The sequence below is a fragment of the Babjeviella inositovora genome (genome assembly GCF_001661335.1).
Source record: "Babjeviella inositovora NRRL Y-12698 unplaced genomic scaffold BABINscaffold_1, whole genome shotgun sequence".
In the NCBI taxonomy this organism is placed as follows: domain Eukaryota; kingdom Fungi; phylum Ascomycota; class Pichiomycetes; order Serinales; genus Babjeviella; species Babjeviella inositovora.
This window is the reverse complement of record NW_017566838.1, coordinates 2,561,205-2,582,815: the sequence shown is the minus strand read 5'-3', so window position 1 is coordinate 2,582,815 and position 21,611 is coordinate 2,561,205. Positions and strand designations below refer to the sequence as shown.

Here is a 21,611-nt window from a genome sequence, read left to right as displayed (position 1 = left end):
TATGATCATGTATTACTCTCGTCTAGGATAAGTCAAATCCTGCCTCTGCGTTGATGGCGTATAACAACTTTTCTTTCAACACCTTTTTGTCCCGGTAATCCGGAAGTTTCAACAAATTCACGCAGGTGGAAGCCGTGGGCAATCTCTCGCGGTCTTGAAAGCCGGCATTTCGAATCCCAAACCTAGGCGTAAGACTTGCAAACCCAAGCAACGGGGCGCGAGGTACGGAGGTTACAAACTTGATGAGTTTGAAGCGCTCCACTGGGGTCATTTCATGCTCAAAGATCTCCCAGAAATCGCGTATGGTCAGGTCAATATCGAGGTCGTACCCCCCATATTGCACATTCTGCTTCAAGTCATCCACGTTTATATCTTTTTCGCCACCAGACAACAACATTTGTAACTCAAAGGGGTTGAACATGTTGAGCCATTGCTGGGGGATCATTTCGTAAAGCCCCTCCACAAATGATACGGTTTGGAAGCTGAGAGACCGGTTTAACTTGAAATCAGCCACGGCCTGTAGGTATTGTAAACGGTTATGCTCGTCCACCCGGATACTCGATCCCTGCGCTATCAAGTCGAATGTCTTTACCTCTCCGTTTACAACCTCATTAATGGTAAAATTCAAATCCAATGAGGCCAAATCTTCTCCTGTGAGTTGCAAAAGCTTGACCAAGTTGTGATGAAGCTCAGAGTCCAAGTCGCGGAGGTCATTGAACGTGCTACGGCTCTGAGCGACATTACGGGTGGAGGAATTCTGCCATTTGGACATAAAAAACGGGGAGAAGGTCATATCAATCAAGACGGTTTCGTACAAACACTTCCCTATCACGTTTCCCAAGAACTTGAACACCTCTATCCTATGCAATTGTTCGGGTTTTTCCACGCCCGACCGTAATTTGTAGTAGATGTCTGGGTTGGGGTATAATTGGCCTCGGGAGGGTGTTTCCTGGAAATAGCCACTTTCAGATGATGATAACTCCCTGACAATACTGGTCAAAAATTCCTTGGTGATTCCACCACCATCGATCCCTGCTTCAGGCTTATCCCCATCGTATTCGTTGTAGAAGGTGATGCTCAACTGCTCCTTGAACCCATCTCCCAACTTGCCAAACTCAGCGTAGGCATCTTCAATGATGTGCTGCCGTCTGATATTCCCCGCTTGCCGCTTCCCGTAGGCGTCAGAGTTGAAGAAGTCGTTGAACCGATGGCCGCGCTGGTGCACACGTGAAAAATCGAGCGAGACCAAGCTTTGGAAGATTTCTACGCGGGTTTTGAAAGGAATCAAGAAGGGCAACTGTTGGAGGAGCGTATAGTTGAACGCATGTTCATTCAGCGGGGTGCCGCGGACCTCTCTCTTGGTTCTACCAGCAACCACCGTGCCGACTTCCACGTTCATGTCATCGTCTGAGCTATCGTATGAAAGCTCCTTCAACCGCTTGCTCTCTTGCTCGATGAGGAACGGGAGTAGGCGATGGACGCTGATGGTGGAGAGGTTCAACTCCCAAATGCCAGAAGCTGATGTCTTGCCGTTTTTCAAATAGTTCATGTGTAGTTTGCGGAACAAGCTCACCGAAGAGCTCACTAAGGAGTGGTAGAGACGGGCACTACCGGTAGTTCTGGTACATTCCACTAGCCCTTTCTCATTAAACAATAGCGTCAAGCAGAGTTTCTTCAAGAAAACAGGAAAGATGGTATCCTTCTGGATAAACATCGTGGCATACTCTTGGTTGTGGGTTCGAGACTCATTCATTGTGAGAATCACGAGAAAGTACTGAAAGTACTCCTGGAACAAGTGGACCTTATGCCAGTATGTGCAGTTTTCCGTGAAAAACAGCCTCGCTGACAACGGGTCAAGTCTGATGAAGTTGTTGTCAGATTCCACAACAACGTCATACATCCCTCTAGCGTCGGAAATAACCGACTTGCAGAGGATTTCAAAGTAGTTAACCTCAAAGTCAATCGTCATGTGAATGAAAAGCGTCTGGGCCATGCCTGGCACCATATTCACAAGGTATGCAAGCAAAAGTGCAGTCAGCTCACGGGCCTCATCGGTGCTGTTGTGCTTCAAGAAGGAAGACAATCGTTGAATGAAACTGAAGGAGTACAACCTCTCTACCATTTGAATGGTGTAAGGTTCGCTGACCTCGAGATCCCCGCTAGCGGGGTTTCCATCTCCTAGCCCATCATCAAGCAGATTCCTAAGCACCACCAGGCACCCAAGAGAACATGACACTTTAATGAAGGAGGTAATTATTTGGTACTGTCCTGGAAACTCTGATGCTTTGCTGAAGAAGGGTGTGTTTCTGTTTACCAAATCAATATAGTTCACGAGAAAGTGGAACTTGGGTTCATTTTGCTCAATGGTCCAGTCAGTTTCTGAAACACCAATGTTAAGGAGATTCAAATCGATATTAAGCGTGGCTTGCCTTACGATCTGCGGTTTTGACAAGAAGCGGATAAATTGGGCCCGCTGCTCGGGGTCTCCTGATTGGCCCACCTTCACAATCAACAGAAACGCAAGTTCAGCCTCAGACACCTCCGAGAGGATTGGAATAAGCTGCTTGTAGTCTAGTGAGCAACCCCACTTTCCCTGTATTGTCTCCAAGATGTGTAGGAGTGGCGTGTTAACGGGAAAGCGACTTAAGCAGTCGAGCACACCCTCTAACAAATTTTGAACGGATTGGGTGGTAAATAAAGTAATGTCAGATTCTTCCAACACTCTGCAGATCTGTTCTAGTTCCTGGGTCTTGTAGAGATTATGGGTGGCGGCGTATCTGATGGTGAAAGAAACGGAGCGGAGGTATTGTTGAGTATCCGACACCTCTAGCTGGCTCCATTTCTGGTAAATATGCCTCTTAGCTTCATTCAAATCTTGATGGCCGCGAATCCGGCTCTGGATGATAACAGCGGCATTTTCCTCTAGTCTCTGACACTCACGCTTCTCGCGTTCAAGGCGGGTTTGCTCGAGAAGCTGTGACTTGTTGATCTGGCGCCTGTTACCACCCAAGTTGACGATTCTCTTCTTGGCTGTCAGGCCATTGAAATTAAACATGGATAGAATAGTTTTGGTCGGACGATTTAGCTGAAAGCTTGTGATAGTTGAAGCAGGTTCAGTTTTGGTGCGGTATGGCGGCCAAGTATTTTACCTATCCGATAACCACATTGTGTTAAATGCAGGATGATATTCAGGAAGGACCGGAGCCGGGGTAGCTGTCAAGGGAAATAAAAACGGATCGGTATATGACTTTATTCGAAAAAATATATATATTTAAATTATTTAAGTCAGACAAGAGGTGTGTGTATAAACTGATAACGATAATAAAAGTTCTTGGGTCGAAAAGTTAGCCGTAATTTTCATGTCTTTGATGGATATCTTGGTATATCTTGTATTATACTGATCTACTAGTATCTTTGCACCTTCTATGACAAATCAAAGTTAAAGGTTTCGTTGATGTGTATCCATATCTGGAGCGTAATGGGGCGAGTTACTCTTACCTATTCTGTATAACACAGCATACCATAACTTAATACTAAGCATAATATTGAAACGTGGTCTAAACGTCAGATAGACACGTTATTTGTAGTACCGTACTCTTAGTTTTTCATCCCCCTTCAACCCCTTTGCTTCAATTATACGGGTTTCGCCGGGAAACAAGTCAACCCCGTTGTCAGACAAGAAAATCTCCGTTTCTAAGTCGTCGAGCACAATCTCCACGCCCTTGATAGGCTTATCAGAGGAAAGCTCCACCTTTCCCTGTGAAACAATCATCTTAATGTTCGTTTTGGGAAACTTGAGGAACTTCAATGGCTGGGGCCAATCACTAGATCTGGAAAGCACTACGCTTGGACTTTCCCGGGAAACCAATATCGAGTTTATCACCACCGGCATGTCTGGCAATCTCAACTTTATGACCAAATCGGTGCACCCGTTTTCGGCCAAGCTAACCGCCCTGTCATCCAACGAGAAAAGCTTCTCTCCGGTAGTAATGTTATAGACGTCCGTTTTCAAGATTCCCTCAACGACTCCCACCGATGCATTTACACCCCAGATATCCAAGTCGTACACCTTTGGAGCGTAATCATGGGGTGGAGCCTCCTCCGAAACACGAGTCACTGTTCCCTCCACTACCTCTGTGCGGTAGCTTCCGAGGGTAAGCCGTGCACTCTCACGCTTCACTGCATAATAGGCTAACTTTGGCCGCTTGTAAAAGTCTACGATGGCCCAGCTGGCCACCGGCCAACAGTCATTGATCTGCCAGACAAGGGTCCCCCCCGTAAACCTCTCACCATCACGCTTCCAGTTGCGTCTCCACGATTTATACACAAAGGAAAGACACTCAGCCTGCATAAGTTGGGTAGCATAGATCCACGATTCGAGGTCAAGGCTGGTAACCTTGATGTTTTCCATCACATACAACGCTAAGCGTCTCTCGAATCCATCCGCCTTATTGTGGTGGCACACTGTCTCACTCTGAGGGTACAACTCGGAGATATCTGTAATACATTCGCGATAAGTCTTTAAAGAGCAGAGGGCTTCCATACCAAACTCTGATACAAAGCGAGCACTAAGGCTTGGGGCATCTTGATACGGCAACTGCGCTCCGTGCCAGATGTCCCAAACATGGGCATCCCCAATGGTGGGATCGGCCGAATGTGAGCCTCCAAATGGACTACCAGGGTGGTACGGGACATCTGGTAAGTACTGGGCCATTAACTTTGGAAGAATGACTTCGTAGATGGTTCGGGCGGGAAAAGTTGTGTTAGAGTAGTCGCCACTATTATCACTAGGATCCCATTCCAACTTGAATTGTTCGGCAACCTGATAATCCTCATTGTTACCGGCAAAAATGGCCAACGAGCAGTGATTTCGCAACCGTTTCAACTGCGATTCCACCTCGAGGGAGACCAGAGCGATGAATTCCAGGTCACCTGGGTATTGCCCACAGGCAAACATAAAGTCCTGCCAAACCAATAACCCGAGACGGTCACATTCTTCGTAAAACCAATCAGTTTCGTAGTAACCTCCCGCCCACACACGGATCATATTTTGGTTACCATTGATCATGATCTCTAGCCAGTCGGTGTAGTCCCGGTTGGTGAGCTTTGTGGAAAAGGAATGGGCTGGAATCCAATTGGAGCCAGCACAGTAAACCGGGATGTTGTTGACTTTCAAATAAAAACTGGAGCCTGGCAGGTCCGCAAAAGTCTCTTGAACAAGTTCAACCTTTCTCAACCCTACGAGCTGCGTGGATGTTTCAATCTCAACTGAGCCGTAGAGCAATGTAACTCTGAAGGCGTATCTGTCTTGATTGCCGTACCCCACCGGGAACCAAAACTTTGGGTTTTTGACTGATAAAGTTGTTACCGTAGAATTAGACGACATTGTAGTAATCAAGTCACCAATTACACCAGTGGAGTTATCATAACTCAAAACGTCAATCTTGACAGACCCCCCTGCATTACCAAGAAGTTCCACCTCTACTTCCACTTCAACCTTAGAGGCTGTCAAGTCGTCGACCAACGGCTTCACGAAAATGTTCCCCAACCTCAGGTCATAACTATGAAACAAGATAGGTCTGCAGGGGCCGCATGTATTTAATACTGGGCCCCAGTCCCACCCGTAGTGGTACTGCGCTTTTCTTACGTACACTCTGTTGGTTTCCCCGTTAAACGCTTTGGCAATACCTCTCTTCTTCTCGATGCTGCGGGAAACCAGTAAGGCACTCTGGAAGTGGATAAGCATCTCGTTCTCGCCCCCAAACTTAATCTGGCCAGGTTTGACGGTAACTGCATATTCTCGAAACATATTATCGGCCTCTAAAATGAGTTCCCCGTTGAGGTAAACCAGGGCAAAGGTATCAAGGCTCTTAAACACGAACTGGTGGTGGGCAAAACTTTGAGCATCTGCAGTCACCGCAAAGAGAGAACGGTATTCCCAGTCTTTTTCGGCTACCCATTGGACTTCTTTCTCGTTCATATCGATAAACGGATCGGGAATCTCTTGTCTGGCGATCAAATCCACATGAATCTCCGTGCATGTTTTGGTTGAATCGCTCGCAGGTGTCCACGATTTTTCGGAGGCTTCACGGTAGTACCAGTTAGCAAGGGTAATTCCAGACATTTTAGGTGCTAGGTAATGATCTTTTTGAAATTTATGAGGGTACGGATATTACATCCTTTTATACCGCAGTAAAGCAGTTCATTTAGAAGCATATTGTGGGGAAACATACAGATACTGGTTTTAGTCCAGTTTCTGTGACCGATAGCGAGTTGTTATAATGCAGGATAAAATCTCGGATCATTGATCCTCCCCCTGGCGGATCAATGATTTTGCCATATGGCCGCTTGCCGTTTTAGGCTTTAAACGCAGTTTACCATTTTCTGGGTACTGGCGAATTCTAAACAAGATTAAAGATACTGATATTTGTGTTTTCATATTTGATAGTGTTGTTAAAGTCTTAGGTACTAACCATGTCTTTAAATAGGAGTCTAAAGAGCCGTGAGCAGAAGAGAGTAGCAAAGATTAAGTAACTAGAACAATGGATATATAACTATTCACATGTGTAAGAGGTTTTAGTATTTTTATAATTTATCGTGTTTTAGAATGGTAAAACTATGACCTCAGATTCATACTTGGGTTGGATTTCAACCATGTTAAAATCGATAGAATTTTCAATCCCCTCAGGTTTGTTCTATTGGTATATACAAAGGAATTGGTGCGTTGATTACGTTGCCAATCCACGAAATAGTCTGTAGTGCAGTGTGAGTAGCTGTGAGACTGACTTTGTGAAAGATTTTTACTTTTGTCTTTAAACGTGAATAACTTCTGGTTCTAGATAATTAGAAAATCAATGTTACATTAGTTTTCCGTTTAGGTTCTAATCGTGGCTAGCTGTGGGAATTAAATGAATAGGCAAAAAGACTTGGCTATCCTACCCACCACAACTGAGCAAATCTCCCCTTTGAGCATAACTAGCTATCTAAATCTCTTGGTATATTCTCAAATATTTCACAAAATATACCTTCAAGCTGTACCGCAGCCACCTACCCGTTCGTATGCTCAGTTCCTAGGTTTGAGTCAAGCAGGTGTATAAGCGCACGTGCGCAAGAAAAACTACACTGCTTATATAATCACTTGTCTACTACGCACGGAAAAACAATACCTTCACCGATTAGGCGAATCTAATCGTCCCCACGTGAGCGCAATGTGAAGGGGTATCATTTTATGCGCTCTACCTTTGACCTAGCTGAGCCCGATCCTAGTCCCTGATTAAGCGTTTAACATCTGAATGTGTTACACGGTTACATAGACATTGAACTTTCCCCAACCCGTTTTCTTCCCAGCTGTCTCCGACGAGACCTTTCTAGCGTTTATCTCCCACAGCAACTCACCAGTGTACATTTTCTGTCGTATCCATCTCACATAATGAAGTTTACTTTCCTTTCGCCGTGCACATTAGCTGCCGCCTACTCTTGCCTCTTTCTCGCGATCCTCGAGCCAGTGCTTTGCCTCAGTCTCCAGAACGTGTTCGGCGGGCAATCCATCAAACTGCTTCTCCGCTTTGACGCAGATATTGCCAAAGAGTCCATTCCACATTACTTGTCACTAGACCCTGTAGATGACGAGCGTTTGCCACCAATAGACTTGTTTCAGTACCCCCCCACCGAGAAGGTCCTTCGACTCGACTACTCGGGGTTGCCCGCCACTGATGAGATGTTATTCAAGAAGCAATGCTACGCCATGATAGCTAAATATTCCTTGGATGTTTGGGCCAAGTCCTCACTGGACAAGTTCTTTGACATCCGTGTTTCCGACGTTGAAGCTTTTGCTGAAATCTTAGAGGAGTATAACCTCCCTGATGTCCCGGTTTCGATCATTATCCCAGACTTGGCCCAGTCGGTCTACGAAACCTTCCCGCAAGCTTCGGTTAACACAACCGAGACTGTTGGTGAAACAGCGGTGCTTATGGATTATCTCTCCAGAACTGGCCCAGAACTCACGACTGACATGGCCAAGGAGGAGTTGAACATTATGACAGACTTGTTCTTCAAGCAGTACCGCAATCTCGACATGGTGTATCTCTGGTTCGAGATGTTAAGGGCCACTTACCCCGACATCTTGAAGCACGAACGCATCGGGAAAACCTATGAAGGCAGAGAGATGTCCGCATTGCACTTGTCTGTCGCTCATAAAGACAACCACAAAGACGACGGCACCAGAGCACCAGATACAGATTTTGATCACGAGGACGATCCCACTGAGAGACGGACGATTGTCATCACCGGAGGCCTCCATGCTCGTGAGTGGATCTCCACCTCCACCGTCTGTTACTCTTTGTTCAGGCTTCTCCGCTCTTATGATCATATAACCGATAGCGTTGACGGTCATAAACACCGGAAGCTCCGTAAGATTCTCACGTCGCTCGACTTTATCTTCATTCCTGTTTTTAACCCTGATGGCTACTACCACACTTGGTCAGTGGATCGTTTGTGGCGCAAGAACAGACAGGAAACCTTCAACCCTCGTTGTTTTGGGCTCGACATAGACCACTCGTTCGACTTTCGCTGGCAGCACTCCGACGCGTTCAACCCTTGCGGTGAGAACTACTCAGGCGAAGACTCGTTTGAAGCGATCGAGGCCCAACAGTGGAACAACTTCCTTACGAACCACACTAACCAGATCTTGGGGTATTTAGATTTGCACTCGTATTCGCAGCAGATCTTATACCCATACGCCTGGTCCTGTGAACAACAACCCCGTGATTCTGAAAACTTGATTGAGTTGGCGTACGGCATGTCTAAAGCAATTAGATTATCCTCAGGCAGATACTACAACGTTTTGCCCGCGTGCGTGGACCGCGACGTGGATATCGAACCAAGTTTGGGATCCGGGACTAGCTTGGACTACATGTACCATAACAAGGCATACTGGGCGTTCCAGATTAAGTTGAGAGATTCGGGTGACCATGGTTTCTTGCTACCACCAAAACACATTATTCCAGTGGGTAAGGAGATATACCAGGCGATCAAATACTTCTGCTTCTTTATTTTGGAGAGTAAAGAGTATTGAAAGAGTTGACATAGTTTGAGCTATTGAATTTCTGCATTGTTGGGCAGGGCAGATTAAATATGTCCAACCATGCGAGGCTCAAATTAACAGAAGAACCAGGGGAGTATTATGTGTGAGTTAGCCGCAGGTAGGTGGGTTTTACCGATAAGCTCAAGTTTATAAAAGGAATTGATTTTCTTGGAGTTGGAACATGGTGGATACACAAGCGTGTCTGGCCGTACATTAAAATACGATAAAGGGATGAACGCTCTAAAATAGAGAATTGTCTCCAACCTATTGGAGCCTCTGATATTTATTCCTTGTCCTGGCGATAAAATCCGTCTTAATATATATAAACCCTCAAAAATATGGTGCGTTTTGTGCTTACAGAGCCGAAGATGGCTTGGAAACAGATTTGTAGTACATATCCTCTTATTTCACCTGGTCCTAGCATCCGAAGTTCTTGGTTATTATCAACATCTGAGGTTCTTGGTTAGTGTCTTATCCATCCCGAGAAAGTATAAATCTCAATGCGCAAGTATGAAATCTTAATATCTATTTTTTTTCCACTTCTGGCTAGGATTTACAAATATCAGACAATCCTCCTTGAGTAACCAGACCTGTAAAAATCCAGTACCATGAACGAAAGTCCTCCAGGTAGCATCAACCTGAACCTGGCCCCATTCTCTGTCGTCTGGACTAGTTTTTCATCATAGTAAACAACCGATTGAACATACTCTTCCAATTGATATAAAACCGTATACTCAGGACGCGAAGTCCACCTCTACCAGTGGTAACATTTCCATCGGCGTCTACACGATCTCCTTCTAATACGCGGACACTCAGTCCAGATCGTCAACTGCCCTAAAACGTATTCAAAAAGATATCTTTGGCGCCGTACCTACATGAGATGTCAGCATTATTACCGAAAAGTAGTACGCGACTAACCTCACCATGGAATTGATTCACAAGGCCGCCCTCTTGTACAATATCAATTAGTGTTCAATATCCCTCCTCTGACTAGCCACGCACTGTGGGGCAAGGCGTGGAGGAAAGAAAAGAAAAGAAAAGAAAAGAATAAATTCCCTTTGGGTTCAGTCGTTAAACAAACGGATGATGATCCAACCAGGGAATACCCGATTAAGGTTATGACTTAGTCACGCTCGTTTATTGGAGGGAACATGCAGCGAAATTATCCCTGGTTGTGTGTAACAGCCGGACCGGGGATCCACAATAAGCCTGCGTTTGGGCTCGCCTGGATTTACCATATGTCGTCATAAGGCCAAAAACAATTATTCGAAGTAGTATTACGAGGGACAAGGTGTATTCGACTATGAATGGATAGACGCCCCCTTTACCGAAAATTATACGCAATATCCCTTCATTCTGAGGGATGGTGAAATAACCGCACCTCGTATCATTGCTATACCGAAATGCGGGGATCGGGGTGGCGAGAAGTTATGCGAATGTACGCATGCATGAATTTTCAGGCTCTAGGACAATTATCAAAGTTTCTAGTCCCAGCACCTATGACTCTTCCCGTTATACCAGAATTTTTAGACTCAAAGGGGGTCTCGTTTTGTGTTCACCATAAAAAAAATTCTAGCTATACTTGTAGCATTCTTTCATCTAGTTTCTATGTATTTTTTTTTCCCACATCACTCACTGTTTGTGCACCTTATCGCATGAGAAATGTCATTTTTGAGCTTCCGCTATAGTTCATCTCCAGAGTTTACTAGATAGCTATCCATCGAGTTCTGTCGCTTTTGTCTGTTCTATCTAACACATACCTACGAATCGTTAGTTCCATTCAAAATATTCCGCCCACTGCTAAGACTATTCCAAAGCTCCACCTTCATCAACAAGGAGTTTCCAGAAACCTGGTAAATTTATAATTAATGTACCCTGAGGAATAAATTCCGCCAAATGAATGAAAAATACTCTCACACCCCTGAAGAAGAACAGAATTCTATAGACTCCTTCAACTCCCATCGAGTTTCGCCCGAGCCTCCACCGGCTCTGTTCTATGAGACACTGGGGAAAATATGCCCAAATAGCCAAGAGGCTCATGGAATAGATGGTACCTCTATTTCTACTAGCATCGACAATACATCAATCCGCTCTCAAAGATCGCACTTCTCACATGTGATATCTCGCATTAACTCCAGTGCCAGCCAGAACCCTTTGGCGCAGAAACTATCATTGATGATCGATGCAGTAAGAGATGATAACCTTATTACTGAAAAGCAACGCGCTTCGGACCCTACCATGGACTTGATGCCTGAAACTGGCTTATCTCTTGTACAGTCTCAACTCTCCCATCAGGCCTCTCGTATATCTGGCCAACCGTGTATGTCTGCTTTTGAGGCGGAACATGCTGATACAAACCAGCCAGATGACGACCCATCGAGGGGGATTCCGGATGGGGGATATTCTTGGGTGATTGCAGCATGCTGTTGCCTTCTCTCTGTGGCTACTTGGGGATCCAACGCTTCTTATGGCGTTTTCCTCAACTATTACCTCTCTCTGAACTACTTCCCCGGGGCCACAAGTTTCCACTATGCCATGATTGGTGGATTGGTGATCGGTACGTCTCTTGCATTATCCCCTTTCGTCTTTATTTTTGTAAGCTACTTGGGCCTCAAGCCCACCATGCTTCTCGGAATCGTCATCCAGACGGCAGGCTACATGCTTGCGAGCGTTGCAACAAATATTTGGCAGCTCTTTCTCACTCAGGGGTTGATGATTGGTATTTCGTTTGCCTTGATTGCAACATCCAGTATAGCCATCTTACCCAACTGGTTTTACTACAAGAGAGCCCTTGCCGCAGGCCTTACGGTGAGTGGCGCTGGGATTGGGGGCATTATATTCTCTCTTTCCTGTCAGCGTTTAATGGAAATAACTGGTAACCACAGGTGGCCACTTCGGATGGTGGGAGTTGTTACGTTTTTCTGCTGTGTTGTGGCAGTTTGTTTGATAAAACAGTATCCCAAGGACTACCCACAGCACAAGATTCCGTTTCAGAAACCCCCATTGAGACAGGCTATCCGCGTGGTATTCAACCCCAAAATCGTCACTTTCCTTCCGATCAACATTGTGGGGTTCTGGTTCAGCTTGTGCAATATTGGATACATCACACTTCTATATTCTATGTCCTCCTACGCCTCTTCTATTGGTTTAACCCGGAAGCAGGGTTCTAACGTGACTGCCGTGATGAACCTAGGGCAGGTCTTCGGCCGTCCGGGAATTGGTTATTTGTCCGACAAGCTGGGGCGCATTAACTTTTCAGTCTTTCTTCCCATTTTATTCGCGATTCTCATCTTTGCCTTCTGGATCAACGCGACAAGCTATGGTAGTTTGATTGCATGGGCCTTTGTATGTGGGTTGACGGTAGGCTGTGCATCAGTGAACAACCAGCCTATGGCTGTAGATATCGCGGGCATAGAGATGTTTCCAGCTGCATTCAGTTATATGAGTGTAATTGTGGCTTTTCCACTGACATTTGCCGAGGTTATCGCATTGGAGTTGAAGGACAAAACTAGCAGCCTTGGGAGGCCGTTTCTTCACACCCAGATCTTGTGTGGAATTATGTTTTTGGTAGCCGGCTTGTCAATGTTTATTCTTCGTGAGTGGAAGATCCGTAAGGTACTTCGTCAACGGCAGCTGGCAATTTCAGAGATTGTGAATACGCATAAAGGAATTCATGAAAAACTGAAAGATGAGACCATTGCGAAAATCCTTAAACCAGAGGAAGTAGAGGTAAACGACAGAAGGTTGTGGAAGTATAGGTATCTACTACGCGGGGGAGTTGCAGGATACTTCTCTCGAATGATGTATCCTATAAAAGTGTAGATTTACAGTGTCTAATTTATAAGTTGAACGTTTCATAGTACAAATAATAGCTATGCCATTGAACGAACAGGTAAACTAGCCCGCTACTAGTATTAATTGCTTGGAAGAACCAAAATGAGACTAAACGTCCACAAGGGCTCAAAAGTGTAATTAAGCGGGGAACTCGTAGGGACCGTGTAGGGTGCTGCAATGCGCGGCTATTATTACTACATTTAGTAATAAGCGGATAAATGAAGCAGGCTCCATGTAAGCGCGCGGCATAACTGAGCCGCACATTATTTATCAAAGCGTTATATACCGCAATCCAGACAATGAGTCAGAGCCCCAGTTGGAGGAATATACAGGTTACTGAGATCTATCATGTCATAATTAGATGATGCTTTGATCCGCCCCAGGCTTTCCCACCTTGATTGAACGTGTGGATAGACTAAGGACCCAACCGTCTTAGCGTCTACCTCACCAAATATCTATACAAAGGGACCGGGTATCATCGTATTCCATTTCGTGGGGCGACAACAGCAAGTTTTAGCTCTAAGATTAACCTCTTTGCACGTTGAATGAACGTAAGGGACGTCTGTTCATCTGGTCAAATTTTCCGTCTTACGTTCTAGATCTTGAAACCCAGGTGATTGGGGTACATATGCGCCTTTATCCTGCGCGCTGACGTAGTCATATACCGGAATAGGAACCTCCACACCGTACTGTGGATATAGGGGGGACTGGAATAAAATTGAATCTTTGCTTTGTGATTCACCACAATAGTAAATCCCCTTGATGGACTTCTTGCTGGGATAGAATATCACCCGTCGAACCGTTTCGCATTCTGGTGTAAGCCTAAGACCCTTGCTCTGCTCAACAATCTCACTCACAGAAACCACTGGACATCTTCCTCAGAGTACAAGAATTGGATTGAGAACTGGAACAAGAGAGTATAATCCTCCTATGAACAACGAAAAATACAATACCGTGAGTTTTAAGTCCCATAGCACGGACGGCGGCCTGAACTTAGGATCGTTCGCTTCCAACGCTTCAAGTGTGGCCAACGATCCAACTGGTATCTATAACTCGAACCCTCACGAGCTGTATTTCCCGGCTAATGATGAAATCGATTCTATCACTACCATAGGAAGCAGATCGATTGAGTCACTGAGATTGAATGCGCTCAGCCACATCCCAAGCTCTGCCCACTCAAACCCTTTGGTGAGGAGTCTCTCCATGGTAATAGATGCCGTGAAGGACGACAACCTCATTACAGAGAAGGAAAAGCAGGAGGCAGGGTTGCCGAAAACCGAATTCGGTCTCATGCAAGAGCAATTCCTGCGCCGGGCATCTCTCCTGTCCATCTATGAGCCACATGCGGATACCGAAAGAGACCCCAGCAGCGACGAGGACCCCTCATTGGGCATCCCTGACGGAGGCTATGCCTGGGTTATTGCGGTCTGCAGCTGCCTCTTCAACATTTCCACGTGGGGCTCTAATGCTTCTTACGGCGTCTTTCTTAACTACTACCTCTCGTCTAATTATTTTCCTGGAGCAACCAATTTCGATTTCGCGATGGTTGGTGGACTTGTGATCGGACTCGCTTACACTTTCTCACCCTTTGCTTTCATTCTAGTGGCTTATATTGGCTTAAAACCCACTGTAGTTCTTGGAGTGGTGATTCAAACCGCTGGCTACATTCTTGCAAGCTTTGCCACAAAGACTTGGCAGTTGTACCTTACTGAAGGCGTAATGATTGGCATTTCCTTCTCATTGGTATTTACGGCAGGAGTGGCTATCTTATCCAACTGGTTCTACCATCGCCGCGCACTTGCATCGGGTATAATGACTGGTGGCACAGGTTTAGGCGGAATTCTCTTTGCCCTTTCTTCTCAGAAATTGATGGAGGTTACTGGAAACCACAAATGGCCGCTTCGCATGGTTGGAATGATCACCTTTGTTCTTTGCGCCATATCTCTCTGTTTGACAAAACAGTATCCAAAAACCTTCCCAAAGCACAAGCTCCACCCTTCCAGACCACCCTTGGGGCAGGCTATCCGTGTGGTACTCAACCCGAAAATTATCACCTTTTTCCCTATCCATGTTGTGTCGTTTTGGTATGCTTGTGTGAATACAGGGTATGTTATTTTGCTCTTCTCCACTGCGGCCTACGCTTCCTCGCTTGGTTTAACAAGAGAGCAAGGGTCGATTGTCACCGCTGTGATGAACGTGGGCCAGCTTTTTGGTAGGCCTGGAATGGGTTATTTATCCGATAGACTGGGTCGCATAAATTTCAGTATCCTCATGACTCTATCCTTCGGAGTCCTTGTGCTTGTTTTCTGGGTTAATGCTAGGACGTACGGCAGTTTAATCGCATGGTCCCTTGTTTGCGGTATGACGATTGGCATTGCCTCGGTGAACAACCAGCCCTTGGCGTTGGATGTAGCTGGTACTGATTTGTTTCCCACTGCCTACAGTTACATGAATATCCTTGTGGCAATCCCCCTGACTTTTGCTGAAGTGATTGCCTTGAAAATGAAAGATGACAGAGCTCATAGTGCCAGGCCGTTCTTGTCTTGCCAGCTCCTAACCGGCGCTTTGTTCTTTGCTGGTGGGTTTTCATTATTTATTCTTCGTGAAATCAAAATTCGCAAGCTCCTCACCGAGCGTCAGGCGGTGATTACACGGTCTACACCGGTGTATGTGGAAGGAGACAAGGAAATATTGACAAGAGGCGTCGATGAGGTGAGGTTGCGGAAGTATAAATATTTGTTGAGAGGTGGGACAATGGGGTATGTTTCCCGCATGATTTACCCAATAAAGGTGTAAATTTATATATAGATAAAAACAATAAGTCGGTATATAACCATGTTAGGGTTATTATAATTATGTATCCTTATCGTGCCAGAGTTGTGAGAAAAAAATGAAAAAATAACAAAAAATAACAAAAAAAACTGTATTACAATATACAATATCCAAGTATTATGAGATGCAAGATTCTTAGTGAAAATTACATATCTATAAACACCCCTGGTTTTAGTTCAGGCTGTCGACCACAGCAGCTAGCTTATGTCTTTCCTGTGGTATTGCTGTGGGTGTTTCCTCGGGAACATCCAACCTATAGCAATTGAAATCTTTGAAGCAATGTTATTCCCTGTTGCCTTTAGCTACATAAATACGGCAGTAAACATTTCACTGACGTTTTCTGTGGCTATTTCCATTGAAATACTCGTGAGGCTAAGAGACCACTCTATTACCGCCAGATTTGATCTATAGACTGTCAATTGATAGTTGCTCCCATGCTTGTGCTTCGAGGAGAACCAAAAGGTGATAATCGAATAAAAAGATGCGAGAAAGATTTTACGAAAAGTTTGTGGAGGTGATGAAATTAATTTAGATCACAGCTTGATCGCCGAAAAAATGGAGGTAAAAGAAACCATATTGAGAAAACACGGATACTTAAGATAAAAGGGCGACTTTATTATATTTCTGATCGAGATAGATAGCAGAAGATGTGCTGGACTGCTTTGTGTTTCCTCCATCATACTGCATATTCGGTCTACTCCATCTGATCCATGCCTCGAGCTTGATTTAAAAGTGACGGAATTAGTCTTCACAATTTTGGCGAGAAAAATGCACTCAGAATAATACTCCCATACAGACTAGTGGTCGTGTGCAGTTGATTTTCCTAGAAGCTTGTCAGTACTTACAAATTATGAACGGCTTCATGATACCCTTTATAAAGCCGCGGTGGGCCCAGTATACATATGAATCTAGTGGTAACGAATACGCTATAGAACTAATTTGCTTTGTAGAAGATAGCAGATAAAGTGCTTTGTGCTTCTTATATCTCCTGTCTCAGATAAAAAAAACCTACGAAAAATTTAGCGCTTCGGACATGGGGCTGTTTCGGTGATAAGGCTATCTGTAGATCGGCAAACAGTTCCCCACGCGCTGGAGATTTTCCCCCAATCCTAAAGCACGTCAAAAACGATCACACGACTAGATAAATCAACCCCCCCCCCCCGCTAGCATTGGAATACCAGAGAACTGTCTATTTAAAGTGGCTTTAGCTTCCATCCTTTAGTAACATCATGTAGGCCACAACAGAGACCAGCATGTTCAAACTATGGTTGCCATTTATCGCGCACAGCGGTTCAGAGGTACGGCAGTGCATTACTAATTACTACCCCAAAACGGGGGGCATGAAACCTAAGAGCTGCAGATTGGCGCCGTACGGGGGTGGGGGTTTTATGCAGGTATGACAGAAACTACTGAAAACTTTTTTCGTGTGACAGAGGCGCTGTTTTTGTCTCGTAAAGGTAAAACTATCACTTCTCTCTTTACGTCTAATTAACACTCTCCGGGCTCGTAGCAGCTGAATAACGTTACTGGTAGTGATACACAACCTCTGCATTGCTCAAAGCCTTAATCAGTAGAAGGCACTTCATACCGCGCATATCTAGCATATAGTTCATCATGAACCACACTACCGACAAAGACATCGAATCCATACTACTGGAAGCCAGTTCTGCTTCAAACGTTGCATTACCCAACCAAGTACCAACACAGTTCTATGCTGAAGCCGACACACATTCAACGGAGACGGCCCCCCAGCCTCGCCCTAGATCCCAGAGCAACGCATCGAGGTATACCAACACCGATGCCAAATCCATGTATTCCGCCAGATCCGACTTCGGGCACATCATTTCTAGAACCAACACCGCACACTCCAACCCGGTTGCTCGTGCTATCACGCAGCTTGTAGAGGCCGTCAGAGATGATAATATTATCACCGAGAAGCAGCACGCCTCAGAAGAAATGGTAATTCCAGATACAGGGTTGAATATCATAGAGAAACAGGTAACGAGACAGATAACACGCCACACTGACTGTGATGTCGCCACAACCGGTTTTTCCAGTGGAGTTGATCGCCGTAACTCGGATCCTGAGACGAGGATTGAATATCACGGAACGGAAGAAAAAGATAGTCTGAGCGACGAAGCGGTATTTGACCCTACCAACGGTGCACCAGATGGAGGGTACTCGTGGGTGATTGCGGTGTGTTGTTGTTTTCTCAGCTCGGCAACCTGGGGTGCTAACGCTTCGTACGGTGTGTTTTTGAACTATTTCATCTCTTCAAACTATTTCCCGGGTGCTACCGATTTCGACTTTGCCATGATTGGTGGACTCGTCATTGGAATTTCTACCGCCTTTGCGCCCTTTGTGTTCATTCTTGTCTCCTATATCGGTTTGAAGCCAACCATGTTGCTAGGAGTCTCGATCCAGACCTGTGGCTATATTTTGGCCGGTTTCGTGAAAACAAAGGCAGGGTTGTACTGTACCCAGGGTATGATGATTGGCTTGTCGTTTGGGATGATTTTTACGTCCAGTATTGCCATTTTGCCTAACTGGTTCTACTATAAGCGATCCATTGCTGCTGGTATGACCGTCAGTGGCTCGGGGCTTGGCGGCGTCATTTTCTCCTTGTCCGCCAACAGCTTGATGCAAAGGACCGGAAGCCATAGATGGCCCCTCATCATGGTGGGGCTTGTCACCTGTGCTATCTGTGTCACCTGTATTGTGTTGATCCAGGAACATCCAAAAACCTCGCCAAAATACAAGTCCAAGGCCCCTCGCCCTGGCCTTTGGCCTACAATCCAGGTAGTACTTAATCCCCGCATCGTTCTAAACGTCGAGGTTACCTTGGTTGGTCTCTGGTTTATGTGCTGTAACGTCGGTTATATCACGTTACTCTTCTCCATGTCGGCGTACGCCAGCTCCGTGGGCTTGACGCACCAGCAGGGGTCCAACCTCACCGCTATCATGAACGTGGGGCAGTTTGTTGGGCGTCCCACGATGGGACACTTTTCCGACAGATTTGGCAGAATTAACTTCAGTCTCATGATTTCGTTCACCGTTGGTGTACTTATTTTCGCATATTGGGTCAACGCCGATACTTACGGGAGTCTCATTGGCTTTGCTTTGTTGACTGGCTTTACGGTGGGTATTGGTGCGGTGAATAACCAGCCGTTAGCTGTCGATGCTTCGGGCTTAGAGATGTTCCCAGCCGCATTCAGTTACTTGAGTTGGATTATTTCTCCTCTCCTGGCCTTTTCCGAAGTAATCGCTTTGAAGTTGAAAAAACCGCAACTGTCAAGACCGTTCTTGTACTGCCAGATTATGACCGGGTGTTTCATCATGTTGGGGTGTCTCTTACTCATGTTGATGCGCGAATTGAAGATCACCAGAGTGATTGTTCAGCGTAAGGGGGCACTCGAGGAGCATATACGAGTCCACACCTTTGCTGAAGGATCTATTCAAAGTGGCAAAGAGCTTCAGGAGTTGACGCCAGAAGAGATTGAGACGAACGAGAGGAGATTACACAAGTATGAGTTCTTGCTCAGGGGTGGGGTCAAAGGTTACTTGACCCGTATGTTTTACCCAATAAAGGTATAATCATGGCAAAAATATATATTCTGAGCCATTATTAGATTTTAGTTCTCGTGTTTATGTATGTAGAACAGAGGTGTATGGAGTATTCGAAGGTACATGGTTCCATCTTTTTACCCATCTCCGATCTGCTGTTGAATTAGCTCGTGCGGGGTATGATACGCATTATTACATATTTGACCAGTCTACGTTCTGGTGAAGTCTAGCGTTTTAAGTCTTTTGTTTCCTCGCACATCATTTGTCCGTAAATCGGGGTTTCCCCGCCCTTCCGGGTAAGTGTTTCTCCGGGTGTATCACTCGTTTTTGTTTTGCGGGCTTTAAACCAAACCTGCGAGGCGACCGAGGGTCTTTAAGCAACATGATACACTAGAAAGACAGGGTAATTTGTAACCGGAATATAAAGCAGAATATAGATCACCAACTAAATGCTTTCTCTCTCATGTAAAACATTATATACTGGCTATAAGGAAACATATGCCCTTCTACACCTCGAAAACCTCTTTACATCCTATCAATGGAACCCCTGCCATTGCTAAACCATAGAAACCAAACTCATATTGAAGCTAAAATCCTTACAATCGGCATATATTTATTACACCATGTCTACAGATAGGCATACCAATATAGGGGGTGATTCCTCTTTGTTTGGTTGTCATAACTCCGCTGTCCCCAACTTTTCCTCTAACAAGTCAAAGTTGCCCACAGATAGACACTCGTTTTCCAGGATAGTTGGTGTCGCTAGTATCCAGAGTAATGTCACAGGAAATGACTTTGACGCAAAATCCATGTATTCGGCCCGTTCTGTCTCGAGTCGTTCTATCTCGAGGTTTAACTCTGTCAGTTCCAACCACTTTACCCAGAGGATCTCCCTGGTTATTGATGCTGTGAAGGATGAAAATAGTATCACGCATAACCAGGAAACCGGACCGATTATGATTCCGGATTCTAGCATAAATATCATTCAGACACAGCTTTCGAGACAAGCTACTAATGTCTCGGGCGATGAAAGATCCGGGATCCACGTTAAGACACAAGATTGGACCTCTGACCCCGAAAAAATAACTGACAACGATGGAAAAGAAAAGGATAGTCTGAGCGACGAAGCGATGTTTGACCCTACCAACGGTGCTCCAGATGGAGGGTACTCGTGGGTGATTGCGGTGTGTTGTTGTTTCCTCAGTGTTTCTACCTGGGGGGCAAATGCTTGCTACGGTGTATTTTTGAATTACTTCATCTCGTCAGATTATTTTGCAGGGGCGACGGATTTTGACTTTGCTATTATCGGCGGAATTGCGATCGGGATTTCTCAGGTATTTTCGCCGTTTGTGTTTATCTTTGTCTCGTACTTGGGCTTAAAACCTACAATGATTATTGGTTTAATAATCCAAACTCTGGGATACCTCTTAGCCGGCTTTGCTAGGTATAAGTGGCAGCTTTACATGACCCAAGGTCTCATGATTGGGGTTTCGTTTTCATTGGTTTTTACGTCTAGCATTGCCGTTTTGCCTAATTGGTTTTACAAGAAACGTGCCCTTGCTTCGGGTATCACAGTCAGTGGGTCTGGCTTAGGTGGCATCGTTTTCTCTTTATCGTGCAACAGTTTGATGCAAAAAACCGGAAGTCATCGGTGGCCGTATATCATGGTAGCGATCACCACCTGTACGATGTGCAGTATCTGTATCATATTGATTCAAGAGCACCCGAAGACGTCTCCCAAGTACAAATCTATCGCACCTCGCCCAAGTCTCTGGGTAGTCATGAAGGTGGTTCTCAATCCAAGCATCGTGATAAATCCGGAGGTTAACTATGTTGCTATTTGGTTTGCTTGCTGCAATGCCGCGTATATCACCTTACTCTTCTCTATGTCAACCTACGCTTCTTCAGTCGGTTTAACCCATGGACAGGGCTCAGTCATCACGGCGATTTTGAATGCAGGCCAGTTTGTGGGCCGCCCAATGTTGGGACACTTTTCAGATAAGTGTGGTAGGATCAATTTTAGTATTGTTATATCCCTTATTGTGGTAGTATTGCTCTTTGCGTATTGGATCAATGCAACCACATACGGAAGCATCATTGGATTTGCCTTGCTATGTGGTTTGACGTTGGGGATTGGTGCTGTGAACAATCAACCTTTGGTCTTAGAGGCCTCGGGGATGGAGTTATTCCCGGCGGCCTTTAGCTACTTGAACATTGTAGTTTCTGGACCCCTGACATTTGCAGAAGTCATTGCCTTGAAATTGAGGAAACCAGATGCCCTGAGACCGTTCTTATATTG

General features: G+C 45.4%; 7 protein-coding genes across 7 annotated transcripts in view; 5 read left to right on the top strand and 2 right to left on the bottom strand.

Moving 5' to 3' along the window:
• Nucleotides 1-22: 22 nt before the first annotated feature.
• Nucleotides 23-1,399, bottom strand: BABINDRAFT_31588 (ubiquitin-ubiquitin ligase; the record flags this gene model as incomplete). The annotated part of the gene is made up of 1 exon (XM_019131551.1): nt 23-1,399. The coding sequence occupies one exon, from the start codon at nt 1,397-1,399 to the stop codon at nt 23-25; it is 1,377 nt and encodes a 458-aa protein (XP_018988583.1).
• Nucleotides 1,400-3,375: 1,976 nt separating this feature from the next.
• Nucleotides 3,376-6,016, bottom strand: BABINDRAFT_159689 (uncharacterized protein). Its single transcript, XM_019127822.1, has one exon. It carries the CDS (start codon nt 5,978-5,980, stop codon nt 3,578-3,580), a length of 2,403 nt encoding a protein of 800 aa, XP_018988582.1. The 5' UTR covers nt 5,981-6,016; the 3' UTR covers nt 3,376-3,577.
• A 1,318-nt stretch (nt 6,017-7,334) lies between these two features.
• Nucleotides 7,335-9,472, top strand: ECM14 (putative metallocarboxypeptidase). The gene has a single exon (XM_019127821.1). The coding sequence runs from the start codon at nt 7,430-7,432 to the stop codon at nt 9,071-9,073; it is 1,644 nt and encodes a 547-aa protein (XP_018988581.1). The 5' UTR covers nt 7,335-7,429; the 3' UTR covers nt 9,074-9,472.
• A 1,151-nt stretch (nt 9,473-10,623) lies between these two features.
• BABINDRAFT_159687 (MCT family MFS transporter) lies at nt 10,624-12,963 on the top strand. Its single transcript, XM_019127820.1, has one exon. It carries the CDS (start codon nt 10,979-10,981, stop codon nt 12,902-12,904), a length of 1,926 nt encoding a protein of 641 aa, XP_018988580.1. The 5' UTR covers nt 10,624-10,978; the 3' UTR covers nt 12,905-12,963.
• A 688-nt stretch (nt 12,964-13,651) lies between these two features.
• Nucleotides 13,652-15,801, top strand: BABINDRAFT_159686 (uncharacterized protein). Its single transcript, XM_019127819.1, has one exon. It carries the CDS (start codon nt 13,847-13,849, stop codon nt 15,710-15,712), a length of 1,866 nt encoding a protein of 621 aa, XP_018988579.1. The 5' UTR covers nt 13,652-13,846; the 3' UTR covers nt 15,713-15,801.
• A 1,419-nt stretch (nt 15,802-17,220) lies between these two features.
• BABINDRAFT_159685 (uncharacterized protein) lies at nt 17,221-19,393 on the top strand. The gene has a single exon (XM_019127818.1). The coding sequence runs from the start codon at nt 17,363-17,365 to the stop codon at nt 19,340-19,342; it is 1,980 nt and encodes a 659-aa protein (XP_018988578.1). The 5' UTR covers nt 17,221-17,362; the 3' UTR covers nt 19,343-19,393.
• A 418-nt stretch (nt 19,394-19,811) lies between these two features.
• BABINDRAFT_159684 (uncharacterized protein) overlaps nt 19,812-21,611 on the top strand; it is a 2,322-nt gene continuing 522 nt past the window's right edge. The window contains exon 1 of the mRNA XM_019127817.1: nt 19,812-21,611. Within this exon, the coding sequence (XP_018988577.1) occupies nt 19,936-21,611 (1,676 nt within the window). The 5' untranslated portion in view covers nt 19,812-19,935.